Genomic DNA, 22736 nt, shown 5'->3' on the forward strand with positions numbered 1-22736 from the left:
ACGATGCCATGGTAAGTGACCAAAGGGTTTGAATTTGATGGAGTCGTACGGACTCGAAGGTCATCTGCCATCGTCATGAACTGGTAATTAATAGGTTGTTTTTGTTATTGATTTGCATCATGGAACGCATTGAGAGAACAGATCATACGAATCTAATTAGAAATAACATCATCGGATTCTTATTTCGGATGCATCCAGGTGAAGTTTCAGGGACGGACAGCAAGAATATTGGACTCGGGTTGGTTTGTGTGTCGATCACTCCTCTTGACCGGATGAAAGTTATGAATACTTGTGGATGGATTCAATTGATGAGTTGACTCTGGACCAATTCTTGCAAAGTTGACTCTCGCCACCAACTTGGATGTGGTTTGTCACGCGAGTTGCTGATCCTACGCGAATCAATTCTACAACAATGCATCCCAGTGGTTAATATCTAATTGCACAGTCGATAGGTTTCGTATTTGAGTCCAACGTGATTTAATATAATTAAAAAAATAATTAAAAATGCAAGATATGTATCTGTGATTAGTAACCATCGTGTCGAAGATTGTTTTGGCAATCGGCTGTAAAATTTGACTGGATGAATTTTTGAGAATAACTAACTGTTATAACAGATTATTTTCGCTAATCAAATACAAAATTACTTTTGTTGTGGTGAAGTCGCTATGACGGTCAGTCATTATAAGATTATTTTCCTCTACTGGTGGAGTTCTCTATGTTCATACCAAAATAATAGAAGTTATTCTCTACATGCAAATTTGCCAAAAAAGAAAAATATTATCTTGTTTCTTATACTAAAATAAGCAATAGAAATAGTAGAAAGAGAACTAATTTGGATCATTTTCTTGGAATGTTTGATCATATATTTGTATAGCCCTTTAGCATTAAGATCATCATGTCTGGTAAAGTGCCAAGCAAAGTTAATTATAGATTTAATACACTGGCACAATCATTTCCACTCGAGAAATCTTTTCACAACCAGCTGTGTGAGAGAGAATATTGAATATGTTCACAATAACATTACCAAAAAGAAAAAAAAAACTACCTTTGGTCTTTGTAGACGTGATGATCCGCCATTGCCGATGCAACAGAGTAGCCTTAATCGTCCTTTAATTTGTGTTTTTTGGCACTTAGTCTGCCCACCAAGAAAGAAGTCCCAAACCATCGCCATAGATCTCTCCCTGTCAAAAGGCATGAGCTCCAGAATAAGATGATTGCAGTTAGAAGTTACCTACAAGACTATGGAAAGGTATTTGGTCTAAAATTCTGTCTTCCTATGTACAAAAATGTTTGCCATGTCCTTATTCTAGGATCAGAAAGATGAAAAAAGCCCGCAATCTTCTACATCAATTTGTTTGATTGACATAATCAGGGAGAAAAATTGTGCTATCAAAGGCCAAGTAAAATATTTCTGCCGGTAGATAATAGCAACAAAGTCAAGCACAAATCACACCAATCTTTAAAGACATGTTTATATTATCCAGCAAGCTATCATCACATTTGTCTTTAATATAAGTATGTTTCAGCCCTTTTCCTCGTTGATATAGCTCAACTAATTTTTGGTGTTAATAGGAAATATCTTTTTCGGTGTAACAAGTTTCGGTAACTTGTTTTTGCCCCATTCCAGACTTTCCTATGTATTATTCTAGACCTTTTTTATCTTGTTAACATAAACTATCTTATCATCAGCTGCATCTTCAACATCAACCATATCATCAAAATATAATATGATCTGCCATTAAACAAATTCTGCCCTAATTTACATCAGACGGTTCACACATTTCTTGGCATTTCTTCTATTCTTATTAGAAAATTGTACTTCTATCCTAGATCTTTTCTAGCACTAAATGTTCACACTTACACCATCTGCAGCCACAATGAGAACCATTTTACGGTAGAAATCATAAACAAAATCCCAATTAGAACGTTAAAACATAGAAAACAAACCATAAATTGAATTGACATTGCAGAATTAAGATAAAGAAAAACTTTAGTCAATCGTCAGAAAGATTGAAAGAACAGCAAATATGCTATTACTAGTGAGAACAGTAGTAACTGTTGGCAATGATTGCCCATGGTGTGTAAATTGGGGGGGAGGTGGCAGAGAAATATGATGACTAATGATGACAATAACTAAAACAATAGTGAGAGAAGAAGAGGGATGAAAGACATGCAACATGAACACATGAACAAATGATGGTCGATAGTCAATAGGTGATCACCTTTTTCCACATGGCATCCTCTTTGAAACAATCATTTTATGTAGTAAACTTTATGCTAGACATGCATCATGAAACAGTGAAGTGCCACTGAATACTCCTTTGAAATCTCATGTCTATTTGATCTATTATTTGTTTTTTTCTCTAAGCCAAGCATGTGCTGGCTGCTTCAAGCCATTCTAGAAAATTTAAAGCTGATATGCCAGAGGTAGATTGAGAGCAGTACAGCAATTTATATTAAGCAAACAAAAGAAACACATCATGACAGGCAAAGATAAATACACAAGCCCATAAGACATTCTTGTAGGACTACTATCATAATTTTAAGTTGCAAATATCATTAACAAATAGTTTTAGTCAGTGACCAGAACCCACTAGAAGCTCATGATTTTATTATCCTTAAAATGAAAGTATGTCAGCAATTAGAACAAGACACCCTAAATCAGACAAGGAGAGACTAGTCTAAGTAAATGCAGCAAGGACTTACAATAATCTCCATAGGAGAGAAGGGACTTGCATTTGCATCTTGCTCCACAGGAATGGGAGGATAATTAATTTTGGTCACCCGGAAATGTACCTGCAGGCTGTTTTATAAGACAAACTGTTTTTCAAGGCATATGTAACAGATGTCTTGGTTTCATGACTCGAGAATTCAAAATTTTAGACAGCATACCTCTTCATCTAAATCCATAGGTAAGTCTCCACACTCATGTTCCCATATCCATATTCCATCATCTCCCCTGTCATCTCCATGAAAGGGCAAAAGTTTGTAAACCATAAAACTGAAATAGTTTATCGCAAATGACCATATTGGTACTTGTGTATAACTAATTAAATTTAAACTGTTTATCATCAATTTGTTCAGACAGACATGAAATCTAAGAACGAGGGGCTTGCATAAATAAATAATTTAACTTTTCATCAGGACAAATACCAGAAAGTTATGACTGCAGACAAACATAAAATGACTTGCTTTCCATGGTTCAAGATGATATTGAAACAACAAATGAATCTTACATTCTGCTTTTGTGTGGGAGTAGGTGCACAGGAACCTTTATGTCATCAAAGAACCCAAGAGACACTGCAACACATATAGAACATATTAAGCAATAAAATAAAAAATGGAGTTCGAAATGCTTTGTCAGCAATGATGTCTCAAAAATTGAGGTCATGATTGTATATCAGTTTTATATGCATGCATATATGACGAGCTAGGCACATTTTATTCTAATCTTCTTCTGATGGAAGTTAAACTAATTGATTTCAGAAGTCCTTGAATGATATGATGCTTTACTGATTAATTTGAAATGCCAGCTAACTTACTGAACTTGTTAACATACGTAAATTATAACTGATCAATAGCTATTGATTCTAACACCAAAGAAGAATATACTTTTACATGCTTTTTGTTATTTATAATGTATCAAGGATTTTATCTGTTTCAATCATAGGTGCTGGTATCGTCAAATGCAAAGTTTACCAAAATTTTCATGCTTACATAACCTAATCTTCAAGTTAAACTAATTGATTTTAGAAGTCCTTGAAGAATATGATGCTTTACTGATTAATTTGAAATGCCAGCTAACTTACTAAACTTGTTAACATATGTAAATTATAACTGATCAATAGCTACTGATACTAACACCAAAGAAGAATCTACTTTTACATTCTTTTCGTTATTTATAATGTATCAAGGATTTTATCTGTTTCAATCATAGGTGCTGGTATTGTCAAAAGCCTTAAGTTAAGCTTTAGGCATACTTTAACCAACTTTTCAGTTATATATATATATATATATATATATATATATATATATATATATATATATATATATATATATATATATATATATATATATATATCTTCTTGAAATAAATTGACAATCAAGGATGACAAAAACGATAAAAGGAACAAATCATACTTCAGATCAGATTCTAATAAAAATCCCCACTGTACAAGTCTACACATGCAAAGAAGGTATAGAATGGTTAAAATTGTCAAGTAAATATCAGAAAACAAGGCAAAACATGAGGATTGTAGGCTGTTAAACATACAATGCAAACCATTGGCATCAGATGCTTTAAGCTTTCCGCAAAGAATCTCCCCAACATATGGTCGGAACATAATTAGCCTAAACACGACCTATATAAAACATCAAACTGATTAGTATTAACACTAAAGTAACTGTCGAAACTAGAGACCATGTTTTGCTAGATGGGTGATTCACCAAAGATACATTAAATTGGAAGTTTAAATGATGTGTTTGGAAGGGCCTTCATCCTGCCAACCAAATGCAGGGTACTCAGACCTAAGCAAAATAAAGTTTTGTGAAAGCTAATGATGTGGCAGCACTTTGGTCTTCAATTGTCATCCCGTGAAATAGCATAGAACAAGCGTTTGTCGGGTGGAAATAATGGTTCCATCTCACCAACATAGATAATATTTATTGTTCCAGTCAGAGAAGGCATCACAAAGCCACTACATTGGGGAAATAAAGTCACTTTATAAGATGCTCATCTTTACACTCTATTATTTGTCATAGTCATCTTTTAGTCATTTATGCTTTTCCATGTATTACAATAGACAAACATGCTAAAAATCAAAAGAATTATGGACTTATTATAAGTCTCTTATCTTTAACCCTTGTTTCTAAACAAATGCACCTTCCCTAACAAATCATCTTTCTTGTAGGATCCCACCAATTAAATTTCTTTAAAGAGACCTACCCCTCTTACCTATTTTTGGTAAGATATAGTCATCTTGTTAAGATATTTCTGATTTTTCAAATAAAACATTAGAAGAACATGGAAAGAAAACTCAAAAGAAGGTTGGATTTATTGTAAGTCTCTTATCTGTAAACCTTGTTTCTAAATATATGCATCTTCTGCAACAAAAATCATCCTTCTCGCAAGACCTCATATCTATTAAAGTTCTTGACAGACACAAATGCATATCTATTAAGTTCATGGCCACATAAGAAAAAGCCTGTTTCTCCTAAATATTCTATCAAAGTTTACCAAATTTAAGGATCGTAAGTTGTTGCATTTTGTAACCGTCAAAAATCACACGAAGATGAAAACAACAAATGGATCTTCACACTATTGAAATTGTCAAGGAAATGCTTAAGTGACCAAGACCACATGATCATTAAGCTGCAACTAACCAAGTATAATTTGAATAAATAAGAATGGGCAAGTTCACACACCTGAAGTCTTGGTAACATATTTTCAGAAGAATATTTTTTAACTGCTATTATTTATTAATGATCTTATACAGTAAAAGTCTGTTAGAGAGTGGTGAAAAGATTATAAAAAAAAAAAAGCTGCACCTAACCAAGTCTTTTGGAATAACCAAGAACGGGCAAGCTCAAAAACCTTTCTTTAGAATACCTGAAGTCTTGGTAACATATATTCAGTAAAAAATTTTCTATTGCTATTATTAATTAATGATCTTACACAATTTTTCTGAGAAAGTAAAAGTCTCTTAGAAAGTGGTGAAAAGATCAAAAAAATCAAAACTAAAGAAACCAAGAAAGAGCATGAAAATAATAGAGAAAACTGATCAATAATATCACATGAAAAATTAAATTCAAATGATAAATAGATTTCTCTGAAGATGCAATGCCTCCTGCAGTTTCAAATCTTGAAATAAAAGACTAATTGTTCTCAGAATAAAAAAGATAGATTTCATCAATTTCATTGAGAAAATCATTGCAGAAATTAATACAATGGCACTATATAAAGTAAGAACACTTAATAAAACCTTATATGTGGAAGAACCATCACCAGGGAAGACAAAGCCACCTTCTATTGCTCGAATGTCATAGATAGAGATGCAAAGACCCAAATTTGAGAGAACCTGGTGGGTGGAAACAAAAACACAAATAAATGGTATACAAGCATATAAAAAATTATTCTCATAGGAAATATATCAACTGCACCTTGTCCAAAAACAACCTCTCAAGTTCTTCCTTAATTGCATCAAGAAGAGGACGGTTAAGTAAGTGTGGAGGCAAAGGCAAATTATGCTCGATTAAGCTGAGACAAAACATGCTCCCTTCAAAATGAGACCAAGCATAAAAAATGTTATCATCATTTGAAATATCAAATATTGCTATATCAAACTTCAACGAGAAACAGTGTTGTCAAAAGGTCAAAGGCACTAAGCACTAAAAGGTGCCAAGACTCCAAATCACCCAAGCTCGCTCGAGCGAAGTTGCTCTTCAATATAAAAGTCATAAAAAGATATGATTAAGGAGAAAGAAAACTAGATAATATGAATATTATATCATTTTATAATCAAAATATCACCACTAAAGCATCAAATTACATTCATTTAATCACCTATAAAACATTAATGTATTAAATTGTCCAAATATAATAACAAAAGAATGAACATCGAAAGTCCAAGAATTTTGACAAGTCTAGCAGTGACAATTCAAGTTCCAAACAGTGACAAATTCAATAAATAACACATTTAATAAGATATTACTAATAATAATTAACTATTATTAATAAGAAATAACATTAGTGTAATTAACAACTCGGTAGGAGGCAGGGGAGGGGCGGAGTACACGAGGAGATCGGCTGAATGTAGAGGAAAGCAGGGGAGGGGGGCCTGACAACAGCAGAGGCGGGGCATTCCGAGGGCAGTGGAAGAAGCAGAAGGGCAGTCGGGACTGTTGAGAGCGGCCGGAAGAGAGAGAGAGCGAGTGGGGTAGAGGGGAGAGAAAGAGAGGAGGGGCGACTCTGTTTGGGAGAAGCAGAGAGCGGGGGTAAGGAGGCAGTACCACTGGGAGGGACGTACCGTCGCGGGAGGTGAAGGAGGGAACAGCAAGGCGAGGGGTGCAAGGGCTGGCACCGCCGAGAGGGGAAGAGGGGTTGGGAGAAGGAGAGGTAGGGCGAGAGGAACGAGAAGAAGGCACCTCCGCCTGAGAGAAGGGAGGCACCACCGGAGGGCCGCTCGCCTTACCCAACAACGCCGCGGCCGGCTTCCACGCGCGCCCTAGGAAGACGATATCCGGCCACCTCGCACACGCACGAAGACGAGGATTAGGTTAAAGGGAGGGAAGACGATGATTCGGTACAGCTTCTGAAACAAAACCACTTCGGACACATCGTAACGTAAGTGGCGATGTAAAGGGCGTATTAGTATTGTCGCATTATAAGCACTTTCCATCATATCGGCGTCAATTAAATGCGTATGTAAACATGCGAATGTGATCCCAAGCCAAACATGAATCCGAAGTCTAATTAAAGACCACATTTGAATTTTATCGGACAAACGAATCGATTTATGAACATCGTAAAATATTTGACCATGTTTGAATCTGAATCTGACTCTGACTCGATCATTTATTTTTAGATTTTTAAATAAAATATTTACATTTTAAGTACTTTTATTTTTAAAATAATATTATTAATTAAAAAAATCTTAATTATCTCTCAAATATTATTAATTAGATTTTTTTTAAAAAAATAAATTAAATTAAATTAAAATACATTAGAAATCACTTAATTTATCATTCAAATAAGTATTTATGATATTTTAGGATTAATATCACCTAAATAGAAATCAAAAATTAGTTTATTATAATATTTTGACTATTATAATAAAAATATTATAAATAATTAAAATAGACTTCTAATCTCAATCAAACCAATTACTAACATAAAAAATGATATTTTAATTATTAGACAAACAATAACAATAAAAAATCATAATATTATGTTATTAAAACTAATAAAAATATATAAAACATCATAAACGGGTCAAATTGAAATATTATAACAAATAAAATTATTTAAAAATTATTTAAATTTTTTTAGCTTGTTTCTGTCTTAAACTGAACGCTGTGCATAATTTACTAAGACAGTAGACTGGTCTTCTTCGGCCTCCTCTTCGTCCTTCTCCCTGATGGCCGTCACTTCATCCCTCTTCCATCGTCCCGGTCTTCTCTTCTCCACTCTCCCAGTGCAGACTTCCTCTCCCCGCACACTCCTTCCTTGTCCTCTCATTCTCCCTCCCACCTCAAGATTCACACTCATCAATACCTCAAGGCAGGTACTCCTCCTCCTCCTCCTCCTTCAATAACAACAACTTCTACTTATTCCCAAAAAAAGGGGAACTTTTTTTACATTTCCGAAGCTATTTGAGATCACTAACTTGGTCTCCTCGTCCATCTTTCAGGCTGCATCGCCGCCGGCGGCCACGCTGCGCGTCGTCTTCACAGGCGGCGGCACAGGGGGACACATCTACCCGGCGATCGCGATCGCCGAGGCGATCAAGGACGCCAGCCCCGACGCCGAAATCCTCTTCATCGGCTCCGACGCCGGCCTTGAGGCAGCCGCCGTCCCCTCCGCCGGCTTCACCCTCTCCACCATTCCCCCGGCGCGCCCCTCCCGACCCCTCCTCTCCCCCTCCAACCTCCTCCTCCCCTTCCGCCTCATCCTCGCCGTCGCCGCTAGCTCCCGGATCCTCCGCCAGTTCCGGCCCCTCGTCGTCGTGGGCACCGGGGGGTACGTCGCCGCGCCTGTATGCCTCGCCGCCGCCTTGTCCGGCATCAAGATCGTCATCCAGGAGCAGAACAGCCACCCGGGGCTGGTGAACCGGCTGGCCGCGCCGTGCGCGGAGACGATCTTCGTTGCCTTCAATGCCTGCGTGAAGCATTTCGACCGTAAGAAGTGCTTGGTGTACGGAAACCCGGTGAGGGTCGCGCTGCGGCGATACGTCTCCAAGGCGGTGGCGCGGTCGCACTTCTTCCCCAAGGCGGGGCCGAAGAGCGGCGAGGACAAAGCGCAGGTCGTGCTCGTGCTAGGGGGCTCATGTGGGGCGGAAGCTATCAATATAGCGGTTCTCAACATGTACTACGAGATGTTGCTGCAGCACAAGAACAGGCTCATCATTTGGCAAACGGGAGCCGATGGCTTCAACGAAATGGAGAGTCTTGTTAAGGTGAACCGACGATTGCATCTTACACCGTGAGTTCTTGGTTACTTGCTTTGCTCGTTACACTGAGATTGTTGTTTTGATCTCGTATTTTCAATCTAAATCACTTGGATGCTCATTGCATTTTTTGAACCTTCAATTTCTAAGATTAACTCAATGTGTAAGCTTACCTGCAAACGCTTGCCGAAAATTTTTTCCTTTGGAGTCATATAATGATGATATATTGATACGATGATCCTTAATTGAATTTGTTAAGATAGTTATTGATCAAGGTAAGCGTTCGATGGATCTAGCCACTGGGATGTTCAGCACACACTGCTTTTTAATTACTAAGATGTCGGAATATCTATTATAGACTACACATTACTCTTCTTTTGACCAGCTACATTTGCTAATAAAATTATTAAGACAGCAAGCCTTATTCAACTGGCCCTATCCTGTCATCTGCTCCTACAAAAAGTCAAATTTGTTCTTTCTTCAGCTCTCTTAAACAACTGACACAAGTTTCTTGGAGTCTTTATCTTGTCAACTTGCTCTCTCTTCTTTCTTAAAACCTGTAACCAATTCCTTTGGGTTGTCTAAGTTTCTCATACCCCACACATTCTTGGAGTCTTTATCTTGTCATCTTGCTCTCTCTTCTTTCTTAAAACTTGTAACCAATTCCTTTGGGTTGTCTAAGTTTCTAATACCTCACACATTCTTGGATTCTTATCTTGTCATCTTGCTCTCTCTTCTTTCTTAAAACTTGTAACCAATTCCTTTGGGTTGTCTAAGTTTCTGATACCTCACACATTCTTGGATTCTTATCTTGTCATCTTGCTCTCTCTTCTTTCTTAAAACTTGTAACCAATTCCTTTGGGTTATCTAAGTTTCTGATACCTCACGCATTGTTTTGCAATTTTTTTTAGTACATCTCTATGTACTTTTGACACAATCACTTGTGTTCCATCTCTGTGTATTTCAATTTAATGATTCCTCAGAAACTTCTAGCCAATAACATTCTAAAAAGTATCATTTTTTTATTGTTGTTTGGTTCCTCACAATTTCTTCCTAATATCTTCTTAGGTTTTTCAAATCCCTTCTTGCAATTTCTGTATTCTTTATCTTTGTTGCTGTTTTCTTTACACATACACTTATTCCATGTAGAGCAAATCCTTTTGGCCACCACTTTGATTTGGTCCTGAACTGTTTTCCATAAAACTGACCACTGAAGTTCCCATCGGCTCCTCAAAACTGGGGAGTTATTGGATGTGGAACCATTCATCAAATATATATTTTCATTTGTCATGCATGCAATACTTCTAGAATCCTAAGTACTAGAACATGGGATATTACGAAAAAGAATAATTAACTATAACAAGAAGGCCTTTAAGTTTATTACTGTAGCAATCTAACCTATTACCTATCCCAAAATAGAAGGTAGGTACATCTCGATGTTGTTGTTATGGCAAAACAATCTTTGTGATTGGTCTTCCCTTAGTCATGGTGCTTATCTGGATACCAAATCCATTAGAAATGCCTCCAACAACTAATATCAGATTCAGGTGCCATGATTCTTTACTATTGAACGTCTCAGTTAGGTTCTGATCCATGAGGTCTCATACAAAATTCCCATGCAAAAAACACTGTTCTACATTGTGATTTATTTTTGGAAAACACTTAACATAGCCATCAACCAAGAGTCCTTTTTTCCTCGACACTCCATTAATTATTTCATGTGCATTTCTTCTAAGAGGGCTGTAGTGTTTTATACTGCTAAAACACCATCTGACAAACCTTGATTGCTGCTTCTTCTAGCAAAAACTTCACGTTAGTCATTTAATCTCTCACACAATAAATTTATATTTGTAGAATTTGTCCACAACTAGAATAGAAAAGGTATACAAATTTCTGGCATCCTCGACAGCATCTTACTCTTCTAAAGCATCCAAAGAACAATGAAGAAGCACATCTTTTTTTTTTACCCCTCAATTTCTACTGTGTCAAATTTCACAAAGAAGGATAAGGATGGATATACCTGATAGGGGAAAGAGGAAAGAATCAACATCACTGATGTATATTGTGGTTGAGATTTACATAAAAGTGAAATCGGTTCTCTCATACACAATTTTCTGTACTTGTTTCAGGAAATATATTTCAAGATTACTCTCACAATTTGATTTGTGTGCTTTGATTGCATATTTTCGTTTGGCTTGTTTTTGGTGTCTGAGTCTCCTTTTAATATATGAAGGTTCCTGCATGAGATGGATTTGGCTTATGCTGCAGCTGACGTGGTTGTTTCTCGTTCTGGGGCGATGACTTGCACTGAGATCTTGACCACCGGAAAGCCATCGATTCTGGTATTGAGAATGCTACTTCTTAGGAATCTATTGAAGTTTATGGAACTTAAATGAACAAAAAAAATTATTTGGGAAACTTAATATTCTGCATTGTGCTCCAACTATTGGTAACATTATCCTAGTAGTCTAGTACAAAAAGTTATGTATAAGTTGTCTTTGAGAATTATCAGAGGGGAATTTCTGCATATCATTTATACTCCTTAAGTTATCCCAGTATCCAGACAATTGTAAACTTGTAAATACTTGATATTTTTTAGAAGAAGCAAGGAAAGGCTAACTTAGTATCTTCTTTAATAAATTTAGTATTTATACTTTGTAATTATTTGCTTCAATGTGGTAAATATATTGCTTTTATGTAGCATTCTTTTTGTTTCTTGTAAAGATCTTTAGATCTTCTGAGCCTGGACTTTTAAGATATATTGAGTTTAAGGTGGACTATTACAATAAACGTTGTGCATATCCTAACTCTGTGAATTATCTATTATTGAGGTTCTTCATAGTTCATACTCTGACACTGTATATAAAAAACAATTGATGCAAATTTAAGGGGAAATGTTACATGACAAATACACTCTATTGGATCTCATAGAAAAATAAGTAAAAGGGAAAGAATAATGGTTGGGAGTTGTACACCCCTTAGAATTTTGTTTATTCAATTACTTGGAAACTACTCAGGTACAAGGGGAAAGCGAACATTAATATAAGTTGCAGCATATCTAAGGGACAAATGGAAGTGCCAAATAAAAATCTGTCAAGGAGGCTCCTTACCCATGTAGAAGTTATGTGATTAGACAATCTTTTATAACCTGCCATGAGCATTAGACTTTTTATGGCCAAGTTGCAATAGGTAGTCGTCTCAACTTTGAAACAACAGAAGAACTTGGTTTTATTGGCACTACTCACTACCTAGGTTATTTGGATTGTCTAGTTAACTGAGTGCTCACCTTCGTTGATAATTCTGGATGGTCTGTTAAGAGTTCCTGCATCGTCATTGACTCAAGTTGTAAGCTTACTGACATTTTTAGTTGACCTTCCAGTTCTGTTGCACCACTGGCTTTACTGAACTCATGCGTTCATCTTAGGTTAATACTTGTAGAAATACAGACTAAGATGCTCATTGAATGTGCATCTGTTTCTTGACAGTGGATGCAGACTGTACCTGTGTTTACACCTTTCAGTATATGTTTGACTTTAGGCTTTTGTGTTTGCCATTAGGGTGAATGTGAATCTAGTGCACAAGAAATTTGTGGGTCAATATATGGAGCCTTACATCTACAAGTAAAGAGATCGCTTCCATGACTTAAAACCTGGTCACCCAAGTTGCAAGGTGCAACCTTGCTGCCCTCGTATTTACCTTAAGAAAAATGACATGTGTTGATCTATTTTTTCCTGTGGAAAATGTCAAAATACTTTATTTAATTTTTGAATCACAATTTTAAACCTATTTCCACATTGACCCTCTATTAAACCTGAGCCTCATGCACTAGGTCATATTTTATTTATTTTTCAAAGTTCTATACTAATTAAATAGCTCATTCCAATGATTATATTGTAAATGGGCTATGGAATTAATCTATGATACCATTATGTGCTCATCCACAAGCATCTTAGTTGTATGTCATTTGGTCCTACATAGACAAGCTTTTGTACTAAGGTGCACTTAGTTTTGGATTATGTAGTTGCTGGTTAAATTTGAAAGCTGTATACTCTTTTTTCTTCAATATTTTTTTCTCATCCACTTTTTCTTTGTACTAGATACCATTACCTAATGCTGCAGATGATCATCAAACAAAGAATGCATACATTATGGCAGACATAGCAGGATCAAAGGTCCTTACGGAAGATGAGCTTGATTCTAGTAGTCTCGAAGAGGCAATTGATGATATTTTAGGTATGTAGTGACCTTTTCTCAACCTTCATCTGCTTGGTGGCTGATTACAAAAACTATATATGTTTACAATGCCCTCCATTCAAGTGTAGTAGATTCATTTTTTATCTGAAGCCGACTAGTAATAATGGCTCTAATGTGGTAAAGATCTTGAACCATATAGACACTTTACAGATTATGTGCTAAAAGTTGATTCATTACCCCTTGGAAGAAACCCTTTGATAGTCATACATCTATTACAGTCCATTTTTACAGTCCTTTTTTTTCTTAAGTCCTATTTATGGATAGTCAAGTTTAGGGTTTTATTAGTCTAATACATGCACATAGCTCTAATCCCAAGTTCGAATGAAAAAGGTGGAGGGTTGTGAAAGGTAACTGACATCCAGCGTAAAACTTTAGATCTCATGAACAATAGATCTTAGCTGACCCCAGATCTCATGAGTATAGTCCTTTTCTGTTTTTCCTTTGCAATATATTCTGTTTCTTTTGTAGGCAATGTTTCGTCTGTATATATGGAAACTTTTGTCAAGAGTCAAGGACATACCCTTGAAGCATTTGCTGCTTCCAGAGCATGTCCTTATGCATGCTTGCCACAGCAAACAAAGTCTATATATCCGTATCAATAAAAAAAAATAAAGTCAAATTGGAATATTGTCATGGTAAGAGAAATTTGGAAGAGCAACTTTAAGTTGATATGGAAGGACAAATGTGAAGCATGATATGGTATAATTTGAGCTTCGTTGGTGCTGCAGATAATTTTTTCTTGTAGAGTGCTGCAGATAAAGTTTTCTTGTAGAAAATCAGTTTAGATAAAGTATCTTAAGTGAGTAGGATTAGGAATGGATATTTATCACTGATTGTAAGATGTAATTTTTAGTCTAGGATTCTCTATGCTTTTGTTAAACTTTTTGCTATCATTGTTCTCGAGCATTTGATTCAAAGTTATGACTGATTGGCCTTGGTCCCTGCAACTGTTGATCAAACTATGCTGAAAAATCTAAACTATCAAATCTTGATGAAGTAGCAAATTATGCCAGGAATTGCTGATTTTATAGGCTTCTTATGGGTTTTCTAAATGCATGAGAAGTCAAAGGATGCAGAAATTAACTGATGGAAAGACTACTAATGAATCTCCACATGATTTTATCCTTGCAGTGGCAGTTAGTTAGCTAGGGAGATGTTTTTCATTGATAGCAACAAAACCAATATGGTATTTGTCAATAGTTGAAATTCTTTGTGAATTTCATATGTATGTGAGCTATTTGTTATGGTATTCTGTTGAAAATTGATATACATGCAAGGATTTTATGATTTATGTATCTGATATCCAACATACGAGGGGTCATTTACCCATGATTTTTCAAGAACTCTCTATATTCTCATAAATAAAAGCTCATTTACTTTTCTTAGTTGAAGAAAATCTTTTTAATGCATTCTTATGCCCTTACTATCATTGATGCAACCTCATGGACGAGACAAACGTCAAAGAGGAACAATTGTAGGGAGAAGAGGAAGTAGGAGTTAGGAGTGAAGAATATACACTAAAAGCAACAAAAGTAGATACCATATATGACAAAAGGAAGTACATTCTAAAATAATCAGTACATGATCACAAATTCGTGAACTTTAGACCACTACTATAGAGCAGTAAACAGCCTATGATTATGGTCTTCCAACAAACCTGTAACATGTTTAAGACATATATTATTTGACGTAAAATAGGACAGGAAACTAAAAGCTCCATAATCATCATTGCTAACTGGATTTCCTAGTTGGATATGACACATTTAGGGCTACCTCAGGGTAATGTGGTTGAAAAAGCTGCAAAAGATTTAAAGAAAAAAGGAGTACGACATCCATTGCTTCTCTTTGCTATATCCATGAATAATTTGACTCAAAACTGAACCTATAATTACTCACTATGGTCTTGACTAAGATACTTTGTCATGTTGCATTTGGGAGGCTTGCAAAATTTACAATGTTTTATACTGAATTTTGCAGGAAATGAAAGTCTCATGGCTGAGATGTCCGAGAGGGCACTGAGTGCTGCACGTCCTGATGCTGCATCTGATATCGCACAGTGCATTCTTTCTCTTGTCAACCCATCCTCTTCAAAATGAATTTGAATGTCGAAAAAAGCATTCCTCCTTTGGACGTCAGTACTATTTCGCGCTCGTTTGATTGGTGTATGGCTTGTTCTCATTTTATATTCCTTGCATGGAATGAAATTATTATCAGGCAAGTGTTTTCATGTATATGTAGATGGGTAAATGAGTGAGGCTTGTTCTCTCGAAGTTTTAGTGGTGTGAGATCTCTTCACATAGATGTTTGGAGCCTAAAAGCAACTGTTGTTAGCCACATCAGCCATGTATGGTTTTAACCTAGGCTTTCACAGCAGCATTGTGGAGATCATTTAACATTCATCCATTGGTTGTATGTTGATGATGCTCAGTTTGTCACTCAAATATTCATTCCAATTTTTTGTTTTCTTTATAATTTCTCTGCTGCTCAAAGTTCTTATTTTGATTTATTATCTTTAGAAATGTTCTATATGCTCATGCTGGTGCATTTTTAAATAAATAAATACATATACAAAAGGATAAATCCAATGCATAAGATTTAGTCAATACATATAGCTTCATATGTATTAGCAAAATTGACTTGAGATTATTACATCTGATTAGTTAATACATTATTGTACAAGTGATATGTTTCAACCTTAAGTTTACCTGAGCATCATATATATATATATATATATATATATATATATATATATATATATATATATATATATATATAGTAATAATTTTTAAAAAATAATTAGAGATGATTAGATATGTTTATCTAACTGATTTTAATTACACTATATATATTTGGTATACAGCATCATATTTAATTAATATTTGGAACAATCATACTAAATCTAAGGTATTAATATGCTAATTTTGTAAGATTTGAGAGACAAATATGTAAGAAAATGTCCTAATTTTACCATAATAATCTTTTAAAACCCTATTAAATATTCTATTTACTGAGAGTGCTGCCTTCCTTTTATTTTAGTCCTCCCTCACATTTTAAATAAAATATAATTAAATTAAATTAAAGTCAAACTATAGTTTGACTATTCATTCTCCCTCCACCAAGCTCGGATCCGATCACACATTCGCTCCACCAATATATGATCCTTCGAGGATGCCACATCAACTATCCTCCAGTATCGCCTGCGTTCTTGTGTACGTGGATGGGCTATGATCAGTTTCTAAGTTTGATTTATGGTCCAATCTGATACCAGATCCGAAGGTAGCTCCATTCATTTCCTTGGAACTCCTCGTTCATGTTATTTGGCTTCGGCGCCGAAGCCCTCCACCCCCAATTGGAAACCTCCGATCACCTCTCTCGGATGCGCCTTGGAAGCTGAGTTCTTTCGGCTTCAAGCTTCTACATCAAGCATCTGCAGCAATAGTGGATTTAAATCAAGTTCATTAGCCCATCAAACTAGGAAACCAGTAAACCCTCACCAACTTTTAAGTCCCTGAGATGCTTGGCAGCGCCAGCTATCTGCAGCAACGGCGCCAGTCCAGCGGCCTCCAACTTCCTCGCAAACAGGAAGCACATGGTGGTAGTATTAGTAGTGTTGTTACTGTAGTCATTCCTCGTCCTCTCCATCAGCCCCACGGAGACATCCCTGCGCCGGTAGGTCGCAGGGTGTGCGCCACCCCGAGACCAGTCGACCCATGTGAGGCTCCTGTTGGAGTTGAGCCCCGGGAAGAGCTTAGTCACCAGCGTAGGCAGGTAGTGCTCGTCGACGTAGCAGGGAGGGCGGCAGTGCTCCCGGAACACCGGGAAGTAGCGGCGGTCCGCGAGGGTGACGATGGGGTGCATCCGCGGGCTGTAGCGGCCTCAGCCGGCCTTGCTGGCGTCGTCGAACGAGCCGACGAAGCTGAGGCTGGAGGCGGTGAGGTGGTGGTAGACGGTGGGGAATTGAAGAGCGGAATACAGGAATAGTATTGGAATTGCTGAAGATTGATCTTGAAAATTAAACAAAAGTCAATTTAGGTCCCTATTAAAAGAGAAAAGGAAGAGTATAATGTGGTTATTACAATAATAGAAGCGTTGACCAAGTTCTCAATTCTTGGCAACCATCAGAATCTTTTGTCTTCTCTGGTTGACTTTATACTTGTTACCTCCGATGCACGCCGCATCAGCTCCTCGTCGCTGGTGCAGATGCCTGAAGAAAAGGAGTAGGGAGGCCGAATGATACCCGGTCGGGATCTCGCAAAATGGAGGCTTACGAGCGACCCGATGATGACGGCGGAGAGGGAGAGACACCAAAGAAGAGATGCCATGTCGACAGTGCACTCCCGGGAGCACCTCCGGTTGCTGCTCGCAATCTTTGAGCCTTCCATCATCTCTTCCGTCTATCCTAATCTGTAACCAGTTCGATTACTTACAACCATGGAAGAAGGTATTTAGAGGAAGCAATGGAATCGAGCTGAGGTCTGGTTAAGGGATTCAATGGTGTGGAAGACGTGTGCCTTCCATGTCCAACACACACAAGACAGCAAGAGAGAGAGAGAGAGAGAGATTTCTCGTGCTAATATCACAGTTTAACTCAACTGATTGGGAAGAGAGAGTGTGATAACTGATGCTTTATTTTGGGTGAGAGTTATAACTGTTTGGGAAGCATCTGATGAAGCTGAACTATATAATGTGTGCAGATCATGAACTATAAACTAACTTATATTTTGTTCATATACATGAACCATGAGAAGCTAGTTTTTCTTCTTCCCTATCAGAAGAAATGGCTTCCTCTATGAAATCCATGTACCCATTAAACAATGGAGTATTCTAATACACATGCAAGCTTTCAGTTCTAAATCATATGTTCGAGCTTGTCTAGGAGTAACTCTTAGCACCAGAAAGAAGACCTGCTTCAACTTTTATTAGAATTGACATAGCAAACATCTGATCATCTTTTTTCTAGGTAAATGAGATTATTTTTTCCGTGATATCGTACATACAGCATGTTGGCCGCATCGGCATGCATCATCATCCGATAATACATGATGATTTGGAACGTGATCTGCTTCTGACTGTATTCAGCATTGGCAAAAATCTATGACCAATTCATTTATCATTAACTCTAGTAAGTCTTCTTCGATTTCTTCACTTACCTCGGCTGATCCTATCTTGGATGATGGCCAATCTGAGCTCGGATGTTGCACGTCCTGCTCGATAAGCTCAGTCAGGCTCTTGCCGGCCATATGATGCCACCTTGTGATCTCCTCTTCGATCGACTTTGCCAACCTGTTCTTGCTTAGAAACATTTGAGACGTAAACCAGGAATTGCAACCAGTATAGTAGAAGCAGCTGTATAATGAATCCAGACACTCCATCATGCAGTCCAAGAGTAGTAGTCTTAGTGGATTCCCCTCCAAGAGAAGCAGTGTTAGTGAAGAGTCATTGTTTTCTTGCTCTCTTTCTTGTGTTTTGTTGCAGAATCTCTCTGAGGATTCGTAGTTAGGTTTGCATCCTAGAGAAAAATGGAACGCAGAATAATCTATCAGGACATTTGATCGATGACTATCCGAGGGCAGACAAGATGAATTTCCTACAAGTATGTTCAAGTCTAAAACAAATATGAACAATCAATTGGCATCATAACGCACATGCTTCGTTGAAATTATACGAATCAGTCAGAAACTAACACCCATACATCAGAGTTAGATTGTTAATTAGGAAAGAATATACATTAACACAAATCGAAGCCAAAGCAGATGTAAGAGAGATTTTCACCTGATGTACAACTGAGATCCCAGCAGAAGCAACCGTCAGTGGGGAGAGAAACTTCAAGTGCTGTCATAAGGTTGGGATGATCGTCACAGCTAGTTGAACATACAGCACTTGTTCTGGATTTTACACCTACCTGAAGAAAAGACAACCAAAATGATGCATCTCAGGAACAATTTTGTGACACTACATCCAGATAGTACTTTGCTACCATAAGATAAACACAACAATGTGAAACATTTATAATGATGTGAAAAATAAGGCCTTTTCTGTCAACAAAGTATGAAGTTTAGTTTGAAATTCTTGATTCCAAATTGAAACTGCACTGACAAAAGTCTTTAACAGAGAAATGCACATCTTGTGTTTCAGTTTATTTTTACATTAGATAAATTAAGTGCATTATATAATATATAGCTTATATATACCTTGTCTATGCTTTCATAAATTCAAGTATATGACACTTAGAGCTCCTAATTTTCTCAATTCAGCAGTATACAAAGTCTACATTTCCTTTCATACAGCTGCATGTGCGAAGTTCAACCATGTTGACTACTTAGTTCATATTTATTTATATTCTTTTTTGTCTATTCTGTATTATATTGTTCCCTTTGTTGGAGACATGTCCTTGAAAACTTCAAAGCTAACCTGAAGCCCCATAGATGCATCAGTACAGAACTTAGAAGTTATAGTTGGTCCTTTTCTTAGAATAGAAATCTGATCTTTAGTTTTTGACAGAACAAATCAAAAAAATTTATCTGAATCAGGAAAAATCCTCCTAAGAGTGATATAGTTCCTGCACATAGTGTACTAGTTGTTTCAAAATTAAGGGCTTCTTGCAAGTTGCATCTCTCTATATTTACTGGATCTATGATGCTGCAGTCCACTCAAATACAAAAACAACATGTCTTTCGAGAGAGAGAAAGAGAGTTTGTGAAGTTTATTGTTATTCTAAACACTGTTTCTAAAATCTCTGACTACAAAATTTTTAAACAAAGATAATTAAGTAAAGTTAACTCAAAATTTGATAAGACATTATTCACAATATGCTACATATTCAGAGAAATATGAAATCATTGAAGATATAATAATAAATATAATGCATAAATTTATTCTTGCAGATTCTGGTTGACATGTAGTATTTTTCAGCAAAGATCTAGCAAATTGCAACTGTTTAATGCAATTAGTTTGAATTTTTGTCTATGAACCATTTGTGATTATGAAGTCATGCAAATGCACAAAACAGAAAATTTGAAAGCTTAATGCCAGTCTGAAAATTAACTTGAATATCCAAATAATTGTAACTTGCCTGAACTTTTTCAGTTGTTTTTGCTCTTTGTCCATCAAAGATGGCATCGTCAGAAGAATCGATGCAAGATAAATGTAAGTTATTTTTCGCTCTATCAGTATTCTTCGGAGATGGGGACCCTCTATTCAGTAGTGTAGATATCATCCTTTCTAGAATTGAAAGAGAAGATATTCCTGGAAAATAATGATCTGCCTGCAAGTTGTTCTCATCCAAACAGGACAGATCTGTTATTTTATCTTCAAGATAAGCAAACAATGCATCTTCTTCTATTTCATTTTGTGAAGACAAATTTTCACTCTCTTGACTTAATACAAGTTCCTTTGGAGAAGTACAACCGGTGAGCTCATTGAAGGCCTTGCTCCTCTCAACCTTATTTTGATGGGATGTAGACCCTGATACTTGCCGTGTTCGTGAATTAAGCATCGAAGGACTTGTACTGTTCTTTTTTCTACTGCCACCACCAGCTTTCGCATCTTCTTGTGAATCACTTCTAATGCTAGTCCGATTTCTAAGGTGATTACCAATCGATCCTGAAATTTTGGACTTCACCAACTCTTTTTTAAGATTTCTTTGCTTCATGAAGGCTCCATTACTCATAGGTCTTCCTTTAGGAACCATGTTATCCTGATCAAGATCACATTTTCCCAGCTTCATTACATTTTTCTTTGATGCTCTAGTTCTGCAATTTGCAAGCGTCCGACTCTCGAAGCTTTTGTTGGCAGCAGCAAACTTTTTCGTCCCAATCACCGCATTCGAGCCTCTTGTGTTGCACTGCCGACTATGCTGCCTAGACCCTGAGACCAAATTTTCATTTGACAATGTTGACTGACTCAGCCTCCAATTGTTCTGCTTGGGAGCAATACTCTCATGCATCCTGCACAGATCCTGTTCATTTCTTACACTGCATTTCCTATCCCTGCTGTGAACACTATTAGTCTTAGCTTCAAGAGCCAAATGTGCTGCTCTGCTCTGACCTTTTGCAGTAATCAGTGAAGAACTCCTCTTAATATCTTCCCCTCGAATTGGAAGTGTTCTTACTCTTTTCTCACTTCCCAGCACAGCTGTATCACAAGATGATGATGGTAATGATGATGCTGAACCATAGTCGGAGTCCAAAGCACCATGTCCATGATCAAGTCCTTGTGCAGCATTGTCAGTTGACCTCAAGTCGACCACTTCCACCAAGTTGCCACAGCTCGTGCAGGAGCCGAGGAGGAAATCATAGCACAAGGGTTCATCAGGTTTCTTTGACAGGAAGGGAGCGTCAGAACCTTCTGCAATGTTCGACGAAATGCCCACACCGGTGATGCCAAATTTCAACCGGTTCCTGGACTGCAAACCCGGTTCCAAGATCTTGGTAGCAACCTCCACTAGCCGGGCTTTCTTCCTCTTCGAGGGCGTCCTTTGGCTCTTCAACAGCAGAGCGAGCTTGCGCTGCTGCTCCAAGCTCATGTTGAGCTGCAAAGCGTCTGAACCGATCCGGCTGGCGTTTCCGGTAGGCCGCCGGTTCTTCAAGAATCTCCCCGTCTTCGGCAACTTCTGAGGCCTTGAACCAACTTTCAGACACTGGACGTCGTCGAAATCCGAAGTCGAAGCATGTCTTGTGTTGTCATGGTGAGCAACGGGCATGGACTCGAGACCCATCAACCTGGCCACCAAGCCGGGAGTACACATTCCTGTAGCTAGACTATCTTGAGAAGAACATGATCTGCCAGTCTCCGCTCTCTTCACCGCCGCAATGCCTCCACTATTCTCTTGTGGAACCTTGATGCAAGCAAAAGATTTCAAGCAAACTCACAACAGTGACAACAAGGCACAACAATGTGATGGAGAAGTACCAGCAAGTGCTTGGCCACAGTCAGCTTCTCATGCCCACCAATCCTCCTCAACACCCGCTTTGCAGCAGTGACTGCAATGGAACAATAAGCAACAAGTGAAGAGACGAACAGCTACAATGGAAGGGTGGCAAATGGAGGTACCAGGAGGGAACAGTTTCTTGGGGAACTGCTTCTTCTTCTTCCAGTCAAACAGCTGGAAGAAGACACCGATGCATCCCCCAGGTTTCCTCCGCGTCTCCTTCCTCTCAACGACCGCCAAGTTCGAAGCCGAACCACCCTCCCTCATTTCTATGAAGCTCTTCAGCAATTAAGACCCTGCACAGCCAACAATTAAATGAAGCAGAAACATGTGTTCTTGTCTCTCATGTGTGTGAAACTTAGATGACTCCAATAAGAAGGAAGTGAGAT

The 22736-nt window shown here is 37.5% G+C and overlaps 3 protein-coding genes across 7 annotated transcripts; 1 reads left to right on the forward strand and 2 right to left on the reverse strand.

Moving 5' to 3' along the window:
* Positions 1-898: 898 nt before the first annotated feature.
* LOC135619555 (uncharacterized) lies at positions 899-7357 on the reverse strand. 5 transcript variants are annotated; one of them, XR_010489437.1, is made up of 8 exons: positions 7026-7357; positions 6160-6275; positions 5982-6077; positions 4274-4361; positions 3237-3300; positions 2893-2959; positions 2707-2803; positions 899-1181 (listed from the first exon to the last, which is right to left on the reverse strand). XR_010489437.1 is itself a non-coding variant. In XM_065121820.1 (8 exons), exons 2-8 carry the CDS (start codon positions 6268-6270, stop codon positions 1131-1133), a joined length of 567 nt encoding a protein of 188 aa, XP_064977892.1. In that variant the 5' UTR covers positions 6271-6275; positions 7191-7355; the 3' UTR covers positions 899-1130. The 5 variants fall into 5 exon arrangements, 4 of the variants coding, with proteins under 4 accessions (XP_064977892.1, XP_064977839.1, XP_064977776.1 ...); XM_065121820.1 differs by having other exon boundaries at positions 2707-2796; positions 7191-7355; XM_065121767.1 differs by having other exon boundaries at positions 2707-2796; positions 7144-7355.
* Positions 7358-7415: 58 nt separating this feature from the next.
* On the forward strand, positions 7416-15890 carry LOC135673347 (uncharacterized). Its single transcript, XM_065182547.1, has 6 exons — positions 7416-7419; positions 8091-8278; positions 8409-9199; positions 11398-11506; positions 13262-13397; positions 15396-15890. The coding sequence occupies exons 1-6, from the start codon at positions 7416-7418 to the stop codon at positions 15512-15514; spliced, it is 1347 nt and encodes a 448-aa protein (XP_065038619.1). The 3' UTR covers positions 15515-15890.
* A 4516-nt stretch (positions 15891-20406) lies between these two features.
* On the reverse strand, positions 20407-22734 carry LOC135673874 (uncharacterized). The gene is made up of 3 exons (XM_065183569.1): positions 22470-22734; positions 22329-22399; positions 20407-22254 (listed from the first exon to the last, which is right to left on the reverse strand). The coding sequence occupies exons 1-3, from the start codon at positions 22612-22614 to the stop codon at positions 20407-20409; spliced, it is 2064 nt and encodes a 687-aa protein (XP_065039641.1). The 5' UTR covers positions 22615-22734.
* Between the last annotated feature and the right edge of the window lie 2 nt (positions 22735-22736).

Source organism: Musa acuminata, chromosome BXJ1-1 (assembly GCF_036884655.1).
Source record: "Musa acuminata AAA Group cultivar baxijiao chromosome BXJ1-1, Cavendish_Baxijiao_AAA, whole genome shotgun sequence".
Taxonomy (NCBI): Eukaryota; Viridiplantae; Streptophyta; class Magnoliopsida; order Zingiberales; family Musaceae; genus Musa; species Musa acuminata.